We start from the raw sequence: 13,530 nt of genomic DNA, 5'->3' as shown, positions 1-13,530 counted from the left end.
ACCCAAACGTTCAGACGTGTCAGGACACCTGTAGGTTTCTAAGACTCAAAACCAGTGCACTATGTCAGATGTTTAGACTTTGTAGTATTTGTCTTCAGAAATCCTGCAAATCTCAGGTGCAAGATAGTCTTAGATTTCATTGCAACACGAATCAAACTCCTCTGATCAAGAGATAAGGATTAAAACAGAGCGGAGCCTCTGCATTCAAATAAGTTGAATCAGCCTCTGTGCTTTCCTTCCCCCCAATCGCAACAATATAGTCTTCCAGCTCCAGAGAGGGATCATAGACCCCAGTGGGTTGAGTGTTATGTGATCGTACAGAGCCGGGAGAGGAATGCACTTCCTTGGAGACTCCAGACTCCAGGGCCACAGACAGAGCCAGGCGTGGAAGTGCAGTGGTATCCCGGGCAGACAGGTGTGTACGTGAGAGGGAAGGCTCCGGGGAGATCCCCTTTCAAAGTCTTCCGTCACCCCACTCCGAGCTCTGCAGAAACCCAAGCCACGCTCAGATAGCCCGATAACCCGCAGACTTCCACCGCGGAGCTACCTGCTCTGGGAGCACAGGCTGCGTTGATACCGAGGATTTAAAAACAGCAAGAGAAACTGTGAATATGTTCTTCAGTACCGTGTGAGTCTCCTGCTGCACAATACAAGAGTGTGTGGATTGACGGAGCCATGTTACACCCCCACTTCCTAACTGTGGGATCTTACATGTCACCCGTGTCAACAGTCACCAGGAGATTTACTGGCTCCTGGAGCCACACTCGGTGTGTCCCCTCTGACCTGGAGAAGCGGAGGCCTCTCAGTCGCCCTCCACCACACCACACGCTCTGTGCTCATTCCCCCTCCCGCCCCTGCTCTAAGACCCCTTTGGGTTTCGCTGTTCTCTTCCTATGGCGTCTTCAACTCTTTGACCTTGTCTCAATTTCATTCTCATTTCCTTCCGTTCAGGTTTTTCTCAGATCCTTTTCAATGAAACTTGGTTTTACTGTGGTTATCTGTCTTTTGTCCTCTTTCTTTATATTTATGGCAGCTGGGGTTTGGAGTTATGATGTATGGCTACAGAGGTTATTCTTATCTTCTCTCATATGGCAAAGCTGTTGCCGCTTCTAGCCAGGCTCTCATTCAGTTACTCTTACTCTCGTCTTTGTCCTTTTCCTTTTAGCCACACGAGCAGTTTGCTGTAGACTGTAATATTTTGACAACTTTTGAATGGATTACCATTTGTGTTGGTGGAGACACTCTTGGTGCCCAGGGGATGTATCCTCATGGCTTCAGTGACCATGAGGAGCTCATTTGTGGGTTTAACGGGGGAGTGAATCCAAAACTATAGCCGTAAAATGGAAAAACTGTTAAAATGTAAAAAAAATAAAAAAAACTCTACCCAATCTTCCATTGTTAAAGAAAGTGTAAAATAATCCTGGATCCATCAAGTCTGCAACAAGGAAGGAAGGAAAGAAAATAATTCTGCTGTTAAGTTGATTTAGATTTTAATGGGGCATGGCAGACGGCAGGTGGAGTGTGGTTGGTGCATGAAGATAAATCTTGAGCTGGCTACATGACTTGACATGTTTTGGCTAGCATGGCACATGAATGGACATTGTTGGTAGAAATCCCTTGCCTCTCTTTTGGTGTCTGCTTTCCTCTCTCCTTTATTCATGTAAATATTATTAAGATTAAAGACATAATTTTCAGTAAGACACTTGCTCCATACTGTTGCAAATGTCTGTGGCACCATGAACCTAGTGTAGCAAGCAAAGGTCAAAGAGGATGTGCCCCTTGGGTCCTGTCAAATCCTGATTTGCAACATCCTCCTGAGATCTTTACTGTCCTGAAGCGAAGCAGCCGCTCTCCTCTGTAACGCGTCGATTGACAGTGCAAGTTGTCACTGTCCAGGAAGAAGGCTCACAGTTATTAATACATCGGATCGTCCAGAATTTATAACATGAAGTGCTCCGAAGGAAGAGAGGAGGCTGCGCCAAGTTCTTACTATTTCTTTTTTTTAAATTTTACAGGAATAAAAATAAACATCGACTTTTGACGTCTCCGCGATTTAAAAGAACATACTTATAAATATTTAACATACTTGAAAATACTCTCATATTCAAATACCAAACATAGCTGCCTGGAAGCTCCCGTGTATTTATATCAACAGGATGATTAATGAGGAAATGCAATAATGGCAACGCTTGTCACTTGATGGAGGTATTCTTAGAAGGTTGCTCCTCCTTGCATCATGTTGGTGGACGTCAAAGCCTCATGTTGACCCCCCCCCCCCCCCCTATCCATCTATGTATGGTGCAGGCAGCCCGGCTGTGTAAATATATGAGGAGCTGATGAAGAATCTGCAGTCCGCTGACGCCGCTTGACAGAACCTGAGGCTGTAATGTCATGGATACTTGTGTTGATGTTTGGTTTGATGACGCAGGATGAAGGATACTTGAAATGATGTGAAGCACAGCTGAGTCATTCCGAGCCACGATGCGCCTCCTTCCAGGTTGTTTCACATTTTTTCACTGACGGATTTCTGTTTGGATCTGAATCGAAAGAGCAAATATGAGCCACTTTGAGGGAAACCGCTTTGTGAGTAGGGGTTTGGACCTGTTGGTCTCACTAACGTTCCAAAACCGGATCAAATCATCTCACCCCCTGAATATTCCTTCCCCGCCCGCCTCATTTGTTACCATCAATCACAAGGGGGCTCATTGATGAAATAGCCGCTAACAGGGACATTCAGAAATACGTGCTGCCCATCAAACTTTTCATCCAAGCGGAAAATCACGATGATTGTCAGTTTGAAAAGCTACAGGAAATGTGAGCTGAGGCAGGCAGCGACAGTGTATTGGATTTAATGACCAGTCCAATATAGTATGTGTGTCATAAATATTGTAATAAATCAGACCATTAATCATGTTTATATTCACGTTCGAGCAGATGTATGGACTTCTACGTGTGCGGCTATGTTTCTTCGTCCCGGGGGTCTTAAAGTTTGAAACGTTGTCAGTGTTTCTCAGGACAATCTCCTCTACATCTTGTTTATTTCCTGATTTGTTGAGACTCATGCCAACCTCAGCCTCGGTGTCTGACGCCCTGTTCAATAGGAGTCGGAGAAAGGGAGATTCCCTCCTCTCTTACACTGGCTTGAACAATGCAGAGGCGGGCTGGGGCTGGGGTTGGGGGGGGGACATGCCATGGTGGTATAGACCTGGCCCACCCACACTGTGGCCTGCTGTCCCTCTCGGTCGTTCAACCCCTGAGAGGACAAAGCCGACACAGGGAGCAAGGGGAACTTGGAGGTGGCTGTTGGGGGGTGTACAGCTGTCACTCTATGGGAGACGGGAGAGACAGAGACAGGGACGGAGACAGACGGACAAAGACAAAGAGAGAGCTTTCCTTTGATGACATTGAGCCCAGTCCTTTCTCCATAGTTGTGTTGGACGATACTGATGTGTCATGTGACTTTATATCACTGGGGATGAGAGTGAATTCTGGAACTTTCACATTGAAGCAGTACAAGAGATGATGGACAAAAGTTATTTGCTGTGGTGTTTGTACAGCAAAAGAAAAACACCTGTTGTCCACACAGTGTTAAATCCACTGAGCAGGTCCAAGACAATGGCAGATGTCACTTATTCCCATCTTCTTAAATGCAACTTTTTTTAAAGTTGACATATAGATAAAATTTAAAATACATAAACGAACCAACAAACAGACGACAGGGGAGAAAACACAAGGTAGTAACCACTGTGGTCAAAGGACTGAGAAGATGGGAATAAGTGACATCTGCCATTGTCTTGGACTTAAATCACAAGCCACTGAAAAGTCCCTGAACAAGTTTCCATTTGACGGCCATGGTGGAAGACGTACAAGCCCCCTTATTTCATTATTAATAAGTCGCGTCACACCTGTGCCTCTAGTTCACACATATCAGTTCTCAATGTGACACACACACTTCATCAGCTCTGTTTTAAAAATCAGTCTATGCTCCACTTGTCTGTTTGAACCATTTCTCAAAAACCCAACCACTGCTTGGAAGAAGGAAAGTGAGTCATTACTTCACTTTTTATCAATTAAAAGAAAATGCTGAAACAGGGGAAGCTTTTTGTCTCGGCCGTGTTCTTTTGATAATCGTCTGTAATCTGTGCTGATTAAACTTCTCCTCGTATCAGCTCAGAACGTGGCCGAGCGCCAGGACACACGTTCTCCTGCACAGAAACAATCTCATTATCGAAGCTCGTGCATCAGGTTGAAATGTGGAGACGAGAACTGGATTCCTCCTCGAGTGCAGATCGAGTCTCATCAGTCAGAACCTTCTCTATTGAAGAGAGAAGAGCGACTCTATAGTTTCGAAATGACCGGCCCCCGTTTTCCAAACTCAATTCATGCATGTCCCGTATCAACACTTGAGGAATTTGGGGCGAGCAAAAAGCAGACATGATACGTTTCCCATATTTTTAGCCGTGACTGTTGGAAACCCGAGCGTGGTCCAGGGTGGGTGTGCCCGCTGGAGTCTGCTGCTCCCTGTCTCCTCCTCTTACATTGATATGTCCGTCTGTCTGTCTGGAGATGCACAGAAAAGAGGCGGAAACCCAGTCGCAGCATGATGAATGAGTCTCTCCTGTTCTCAGCTCCTAAGAACCACCAGCAACAAAGTATAACACCTCGTTTAAAGATTTATTGAAACTTTGTTTTTGCACTTCAGGACGGGCCAACAGCAAAACAACAAACAAAAACAACCTTACGGCAAACAACCTAAACGTATCTACTTAAATTTAAGAAACTATAAGACAAGCTACTAACCTAACTCCTAATTCAAAACCACCCCTACCAAACCAGGCTGATAAATCAAACAACAGATCTTAACACATTTCACAAGTTACAATTCTGGCTGGCAGTGGCAAGAGGAGAGACTACAAGAGCCGTTCTCTTAACCTGTAAGTTTGGAGGCTGGAACCAATCAGCTCCCACTCAGTCACCGGCAGCACATCACACACAAGCACCACAGCAGAGAGAGACCCACAACATAGTAGATTAAAGCACATACACTGATATATAGAACATTTCATAAACCCCCAGGGTCATAACAGAGAGGAACTTATTATTTGAACTCATTAAGTTAACAGGTCTTTCTGTTTTCTGCCCCATCCTCACTTTTCCCAGGTTCTTCATTCCAGCGCTGCAGTTTTATCTTCCCCAAAACACAAAACCTCTCATCGTTATCAGTTCCTCCTGATCGTGCTTTTGCTTTTTGGTGACATGTTGTTTGTCCGTGTTGTGCTCGGCTTCAGTTTTGACATGTGGGCTTTGAGGAAGTGGCCCCTTTCCCATCGTGAATACCCACACTCAACCCCCCAGTGTTTTCATTCTCCCCACTCACGTAGCATAAAGAGCGCAGCCTCATTCTTCCTCACTGAGGCAAAACTGAGCTCAATGCCGGCGTATTGTGTGGATGGGGAGAAGCTCCTCTCTACGCTGTTCTTTATGTGCCTTTGACAAATGATGCCAGGTTCACCGTTCAGGTTTTTAATATCTGTGACATGATGTGCCTCTCAGCACGTAGCAAATTATTAGTTTAGAATAATCGGATCCAATACCTGCAGTGCACGTCGCTGCTGAACTCAATGTTTCTGAACCGGGGAGGGTCCCTCTTCCCCGACAAGTGTCTTGAACAGAGTTAGGTCAACGGGGCGGCGTCCAGTGTGACCAGCCGTGCAGGACTAAAGAGGGACTACCCTCTCTAACCTCTCTGATTCAAAGAACCCTCTGAGCCTGACCCGTTTCACTTCTCCCCTGTCACAGGTCACCAGGCGGGTCTCACCGGAGGATAAGACGTTTAAACCGCTGTTGTTCAAAAACATATATGTTATCCAGCAGAATCCATAATCTTAAATATCTCTGAAGCAGCCAGTATCGAGTCTCTGACCAGACCGGAGCTGACAGTCCGAGGGATTACAGGAGTCATGAGATAGTGTGGATTAAGGACAGGATTGGGCCGATAGTTGTGGATCAGTGATGGGTGATTCTGAGCTGCGGATGATTCATGTTTTGTTCAGATGTGTGTTTTCAGGGTGAGCGAATGGCACCTGAGTAGAGTGCATACCTTCCAACCGTCCGCTTAAATATACTGCTGACTTTTTCCAAAGCATAAACTTTAGTAAGCTGCAAGCAAACCGGCAGATCTTTATTTATCGCGTACATTTTATTCCATTTAAGTTGTAACCACAAAACTATGTGGAAATTAAAGAGATAAACATTAGACACAGATTAAAATAACCACAAACATTCAAAAGTAGGAATAAAGTGTGATAAATAATATTATAAACAGACAAGGACAATAATAAGATTCATAAAACCAGCTGACCAGGCTATTGAAAGGTGCAGCTAAAATGAATGTTTACGGTTCATTATTACAAGATGGTGTTGGAGCACCTCTAACAAAGTTACCATATTCAGTGGCTTGGGACATAGAAGCTATGTGGTCACATTAGTTTGAAGAAGGGAAATAATCTGGCAAAAACCAGTCTGTCTCTACAGTCGCCCTTTGAGGTCACTATCAGAGCAGAAAGCAGCTCACACTTTACCGTGTTGGAGTGGGAGAGCAACAGAGCGTGGGGGAGAAGAGGCTGAGTCACAAGAGGGGCCGCTCATTAATGAAGGAAAACAAACTCTGACAGACTTTTTCCATAAACCGAGTGTTCGGTGGAGAATCAGTGCAAACAGGAAGCAAAGTAACTCCTCTTGAACCCTGTGAAGTGAGTTCTAGGGAAGCCCTGGCATTAAGTTATCATGTTTCCCTTCCAGAATTAAAACACCCTTTTGATTCCTTTCATCCTGAAGCAGATTGCACTTTACACGCCTCACTGACTCCTAATAAGAACTAAACAGTTTGGTTTCCTTCGGCAGCTGAGCAGGCCTTTAAGCTTCCTTTCTCTCTTCAGGTGGAAACAAACTCAAGCCTCAGCCTTTCCGGCTCAACTGGGCCTGGATCTCTCTGGAGCAGGAATACTACCTGGTGGACGAGGACGCCAAATTCCTGGAGGTGACACTGAAGCGCAGAGGATACCTGGGGGAGACCTCCTTTGTCAGTAAGTGTGGAGACATTTAGAACTGAATAAATTAACTTTTACGTTATTATTAACTTGAATTTTTTGAAATAAATGGTATTAAATTACTATATTTGTAGTAAATGTTTGGAATACCTGACATTATTTCGGGCGAAGTTGCAGAAATATAATTGTATTCAACTTTTTTCATCATAACTTTTCCTTATTTTCTAAGGCAGCTGGGATTTCTGTAGCATTTGTCACACTGCTAAATTTATACGAAGGATAATGGCACTTTACAACGTGCCCTTATTAAACTGACAGTTTTACAAAGAATTGTTGCCCCTAAAACTGTTCCTTTCGACTATATTGTGTAATTTATGTGTCATTTTAAAGGCCACACTTGCTGTAAAACGACAGTGTCAAGCCTCTCAATTAAAAAATCTGTGCAGATTCCCTAAAGGCTGCAGGATGTCCTCACCTCACCTCCATGGTTAAACAGAAGAAAAACTACAAAATAAACCCAGTCTTTTGTTTCCTTGTTTAACTAGAGCTTTGTTTCCTCTGGTCTTTGCGACTGAGCTGTGATTGAGAGCACAGGTCGTTCCCAGGAAAGGTCACATGGAAATGTCGCCATGTTGGTGGCTGACACTCGCAGGCAACAGATTTATGACCACGCACGGTTTGTCGCCATGTTCGCTTCTGTCTTTGAAGATGCAAAGGAACAAATAAGGCGAGAAAAATCTCTTCTGCTCGAGAGGATACAGGTGTAGTCAGTGTGATGTATGGTTTGATACAACAGGTAGAATCTATAAGCTTCTAACCTATACAGTTAGAAATGGAGGTCTACTGCACTCGGTTGTATAATTTTGTGGTCCACCCAAATTATTGGGTTTTTCAGAAGAATTGTGCCAACTAATTTTTCTTTTGTTCCGGGAAGTTCAACATATTAAGAATTCCAAACAATAACAGCAGATCAACTTTAAGCATTTGTTCTACTCACATCCAGTTACTGAGTTTCCTCTCTGATGGGTTACATTACCATTTATAAGTTAAGTATTAAGGTCAACTTTATACTAAAAATAAATAAAGTGAGTTGAAGCAATTATTTTGTCAGATTTCTAATTTTATTAAATATTTAGTTAATTCCAAAATCACATTAAGGTGAGCAATTTCCAGTGAAATAAATCATTATTCCCATTATTTGACTATTTGGACATGCATGTGTGAACAGTGCTCTTAGAAATCTAACAGCACTTAAGTCAGAACCTGAATCTTCTTTTCTTCTTCGTCTCAAACTTATCTTCCTCCCTCTCCCTCAGGTATTGCCACGAAGGATGGCACCGCCAAGAAGGATAAGGACTTCCGAGGTAAAGCTCAGAAACAGGTTCAGTTCAACCCTGGTCAGACCACAGCGACCTGGAGGGTGAAGATCATCACCGACCAGGAGTTCGAGATCTCGGAGACCTTCGAGATACAGCTGTCCGACCCGGTCATGGCGGTGCTGGAGTTTCCAAACATTGCCACAGTGGAGATTGTGGATCCTGGAGATGGTGAGAATCAGATTTTTGAGTTGTTTCAAAAGAGGTTTCCTGACCAAAGAATGAACTTTAGTAGATCTTAACACTTTGGATCTGTTTCTCGTCCAAAACAGAGTCGACAGTGTTTATTCCTCAAGCAGAGTTTAAGATTGAGGAGGATATTGGGGAGCTGCTGGTACCAGTGAGACGATCGGGAGACGCCAGCCAAGAACTCATGGTTGTTTGTTTCACTCAGCAAGGTGAGATGAACCTGAATGAAGAGTTAAGGGACCAAGATCACATCACATGCCAGAAATTCAATCATCAAATCGTAAAAACCCGCATTAAGGATAATGACTTTCTGATTTTCTCCATTTTTGATAGCTACTGTTTCAATGTCTTTCTGTTTAATGACCCAGTATCATCTCTATTCCCATATTTCCTCAGCCACGGCCACCGGCACCATGCCAAGCACTGTCTTGTCCTACTCCGACTACATCACTCGGCCCGAGGACCACACCAGCGTTCTGCGGTTCGACAAAGACGAGCGGGAGAAACTCTGTCGCATCATCATCATCGACGACTCGCTGTATGAGGAGGAGGAGAGCTTCAACATCAGCCTCAGCATGCCCATGAGCGGCCAGGTGGGCGCCAGCTTCCCATCCGCCAGGGTCACCATCTTGGCAGACAGCGATGATGGTGAGTAGAGGCGCACAAGATAGATAGCTGGATAGATAGATAGATAGATAGATAGATAGATAGAAAGATAGATAGATAGATAGATAGGTAGGTAGGTAGGTAGGTAGGTAGGTAGAGAGAGAGAGAGAGAGAGAGAGAGAGAGAGAGAGAGAGAGAGAGAGAGAGAGAGAGAGAGAGAGAGAGAGAGAGAGAGAGAGAGATAGATAGATAGTTATTTACAGCAGACAGAGGTATGGATGGATGGAAGGATAAATGATAAATGGACAGAAGGAGGGGCAGATAGAGTTTTAAAGTTATTTCAGTTGTCTGCCTTTGTTTTGGATTCAGGTACTTATGGAGTTATGAGGTCTGGGACACATGGCGTTATGTGCTGCTGTTACGCCCTTTGCCCACATTGTCATTTTGGTATCTGCACATTATTAATAGAATCAGCACTGTAACCACAACTCCCAAAAAACAAAAGCTCTCCTGGACACTTATGTCAAAGGCTTGACTGTATTTTCAGCTCCATTAACTTTTCCAATGGCTCAGACGATAACTCCTCTGTTTACACACTCCACACACACTCTGTCTGTGTCAGTCTGTCTGTCTGGCTGAGTGTTAGAAACACGATGACAATAGGCAGGTATTGAGATGGAGAATGGCGGCCTCTGGGAACGTTGGGCCACATCTGCACATCTGACAGATAAAAGAGCTTTGAACCTCGCTGTGTTCCTGGAGCGACCCCGTCCTAATTGGCATTCAGGGGAGCTCAGGGGGAAACACAGGGCATCCCTTTGTCTGCGGGGACCAAAAGGCAGGTGGTGGAGAAAGAGGGACTATTGTGCAGGGAATCCAAATGACTGGCATGTTTTTGCACTCTTCCTCTGTTTGATGGTATTCACCACGATGCTGCTAAAGATATACGACTACCTGCATTTCCATTTTCAACCTGAGAAGGAATGCTGTTTTTTTTTTCCTCTTGTCTTAACAATATTGACAAACTGTAGCCCCTCAAATTCTGACAATCCTCTGGGTCCTTCTCGTCTTTCTTTCTTTTGCAAGTTTTATTTTGTTTTCCTCACATTTCCTCCACCTTTTCACCGAAGCTAATTTCCTGCACTTGCCTCTTGTAGTGACAGGCCCTCCCGCAGAACAAGCATCCCTCCCATGCCATTTGGAGCAGAGGCACAATTGACATTTTATGTATAAATAATCAGCGTGCATTCCCAGACATGTGAAGAGACAAGAGACGACTCCTCAGTGTTAACCTCTATTGTGATGCTACTTCTTGGTGGGTCTTGAAGTAACACCCCCATCATAAATCGGGTTCTGTGTGTGTGTTTGTGTGTGTGTGTGTGTGTCTGTGTGTGTCTGTGTACAACCATCTGCCTGTCTGTGTAAACTTGGGGTCTGGAGTCTCGCCAACATCGGGCCTCTTTTGTTACTGTATTTGTCCTCCTCTTCCTCCCGCTGATCTTTAAGGTTGCCATGTTGGCTCTAGTTTCCCCCCCACACAACCCCTGTGATACTAAGTAGCTGTCTTGGAGGGTGAAAGACATTGAACGTTTGCCAGAAATCCTTCCCTCAGCATCAGTTGTCTGTCGCCCTGTCAGTCATCTTCTAAATCAATCCGCTAAAGATCTGCCACTGCTGCTCAAGCACTAATACCTAGTGTAGTTCTAAGTACTAAAGCTTAAATATAACATGACAACACCACAGGAGTGATAAAGTCAACAAAAGGACACAGAAAAGTCAGTTGAACGGCAATATCCATCTAAAGTTTTCAAATATTCGCTTATATTGCTACAATAGCAATTAACAATATGTCAATGGTAAGTTGAGTTTTCACCTCCTCCAGCAAATTATTAAGAAAGCATTTACTAATAAGACATAATTCATAATGGGTTTCAGTATTGCAGCTAATGGTTTTATTAGTGGTTAATGAATGATCTATGCTAATGCTTTGACAATTAGTTAAAAGACATTAAAGTTGACAAACTTCAGGATGCCAGCTTTTGAAACATTCTGACGCCTTTCTCTTCTAATTCATTGTGAGATTCATCAAGGTATATGACTACAAACATCCACTATCGGGGATACTAATAGATGTACATGTTATTCTGCATCATTCCCAAAAATAGATTACATTAAGTAAACTAAGTATTTTTCTCACAATAATAATCCTAAACTTAACAGCTGATCTATTAAGCATTAGTAAACAATTTGCTGGAAATAAAGAACAACGACTTTGGTACCAAAGATGACAAAGCAGATTTCTCTGTTTCTTCTTTATTGCCCTTCCCCCCCCCCCCCCCCCTCACCATTTACAGCCTGGGCCCAAATCTGCAGCTCTATCAGCTCGATCTTTAAGACCACTGGCTGGAAAGAGTATGATGAAAACAAACTTTATTCCTTAGTGAAGAGAGATGAATTGACAGTGAGTTCCAGGGGTCCGAATTCTTGCCCTCTCCCTCTGCAAAGTGGAAGGTTGCCCCTGCCTCGGTCTCCGTCCCTGCCAACCCCCACTCCTCTTTCTCCATAGTGCTTATCTGCTGCTCTATCTGTAGAGCTTCCTGTGGCTCATGCATCATCCTGAGTGCACACACACACACACACAAGCACACACCTTAATGTTCAGGTTCAACTCAGTCCTGTGGCGTTGAGTTGAGACGGAGCGGTCTGGACTCAGATGAGATGAGGGGATGTGAGAGGAAGGTAGAAGGAGGACAGGATAGAAGGGATGACAGCTCTCTTCCTGTGCTGACTCAGAGATGAAGGAGGTCGCTCAGCTCAGTCAATCTGAGCCCGATCACAAAGATACAAAACATGTTGATCTACTGAGAGAAACCAACCAAGTAGCAAGTTGATTAACGGTTTGTGAAGCTCTGCCCATCCATGTCTCATCTTTTATTCATATCCCACAGAGCCCTCGCTGTACTTTGGGGAACCAGAGTATATTGTGGACGAGAGTTCAGGCTACGTCGAGGTGAAGGTTTGGAGGACAGGGACTGATCTGTCCAAGACGGCTACTGTCACCGTGCGCTCCAGAAAGAGTGAACCCGTCTCTGCAGAAGGTGAAGTCAGCCGCACTTTGACAAACAAAACATACACTCAGTTATGTGCATTTCCTCGTTACTCAACCTTCCTCTCTATCTCCATCCCACAGCCGGACTCGACTACGTCGGCATTAGTCGCAACCTCGACTTCGCTCCCGGAGTGACCATGCAGACGTTCAGAGTGACCATCCTGGACGACCTGGGTCAGCCGGAGCTGGAGGGGCCCGAGACCTTTGACCTGGTGTTGAGGATGCCCATGAATGCCGTGCTAGGAGAACCAAGCAAGACCACCATCACCATCAATGATAGCGTCACTGACTGTAAGTGTCAAATTCACAAATCCGGAAGTTGGTAATAGTGTATTTTATCCCCCTATTTAGAAGTATTATTTAAGCAGTAAGTACACACAAGTACATTGTTATAAATGTGTTATACATTTGTTTTATGTGATTATAAATTGCTCTCCAGTTTTCTCTTATACCTTTACAAATAACAAACTACAAGACATGTACACATTGACCTATAATAATTAAAATATCATATTATGAAACATTTATAAACAGTTTCTATATACATATATATACAATCATTAACTAGTGTCTTTACAAATAGTTATAGCAGTTTTATTTGTTAACAAATGATCAATCAAACACAAATTCCCCTATATCTGCTTACAATAATGCTGTGTGTGCTTATAGAGTAATATATAGTATATAGTAACTAATTTGTGCAAATGTTATTCACTGTAGATGCTCTTGTAACAAGCTGATTATTGTCCTTGCAGTGCCGAAGGTTCAGTTTAAAGAAGGCAGCTACAAGGTGGATGAGTCTGACAGTGAGGTAAAAGCCATAGTGTACCGCAGTGGAGACATCAGCCTCGTGTCCACGGTGCGCTGCTACACCCGCCAGGGCTCTGCTCAGGTCATGATGGACTACAGTGAGAGGCCCAACACCGATGCATCCATCATCACCTTCCAACCAGGTGAGACTCGCCCCCTCTCCAGCTTTCTAATCTGTTCCATCGCAGCACTTCACTGACTCTGTTGACAATCGTCCTCCAGGTGAGACAGAGAAGCCGTGTGTGGTCAGCCTGATGGACGACTCCGTCCACGAGGAGGACGAGGAGTTCCGCCTGGTCCTGGGATCTCCGAAGAGCAAGTCTCCATACGGAGCCTCTGTCGGGGAGCAGAAGGAGGCGCTGGTCACAGTCACAGATGAGAAAGACAGTGA

At 44.2% G+C, this 13,530-nt stretch overlaps 1 protein-coding gene across 1 annotated transcript in view; it reads left to right on the top strand.

Moving 5' to 3' along the window:
* Window positions 1-13,530, top strand: part of frem3 (Fras1 related extracellular matrix 3) — a 29,465-nt gene that overhangs the window by 9,372 nt on the left and 6,563 nt on the right. The window contains exons 3-10 of the mRNA XM_062387940.1: window positions 6,939-7,085; window positions 8,366-8,596; window positions 8,698-8,823; window positions 9,011-9,262; window positions 12,169-12,318; window positions 12,411-12,620; window positions 13,085-13,282; window positions 13,362-13,526. Of these exons, the coding sequence (XP_062243924.1) occupies window positions 6,939-7,085; window positions 8,366-8,596; window positions 8,698-8,823; window positions 9,011-9,262; window positions 12,169-12,318; window positions 12,411-12,620; window positions 13,085-13,282; window positions 13,362-13,526 (1,479 nt within the window). The remainder of the gene's footprint in view (window positions 1-6,938; window positions 7,086-8,365; window positions 8,597-8,697; window positions 8,824-9,010; window positions 9,263-12,168; window positions 12,319-12,410; window positions 12,621-13,084; window positions 13,283-13,361; window positions 13,527-13,530) is intronic.

Source organism: Platichthys flesus, chromosome 5, assembly GCF_949316205.1.
Source record: "Platichthys flesus chromosome 5, fPlaFle2.1, whole genome shotgun sequence".
NCBI classification, from domain to species: domain Eukaryota; kingdom Metazoa; phylum Chordata; class Actinopteri; order Pleuronectiformes; family Pleuronectidae; genus Platichthys; species Platichthys flesus.
Note: the sequence above shows the minus strand (reverse complement) of the source record. Positions and strands in the feature narration are given on the sequence as shown.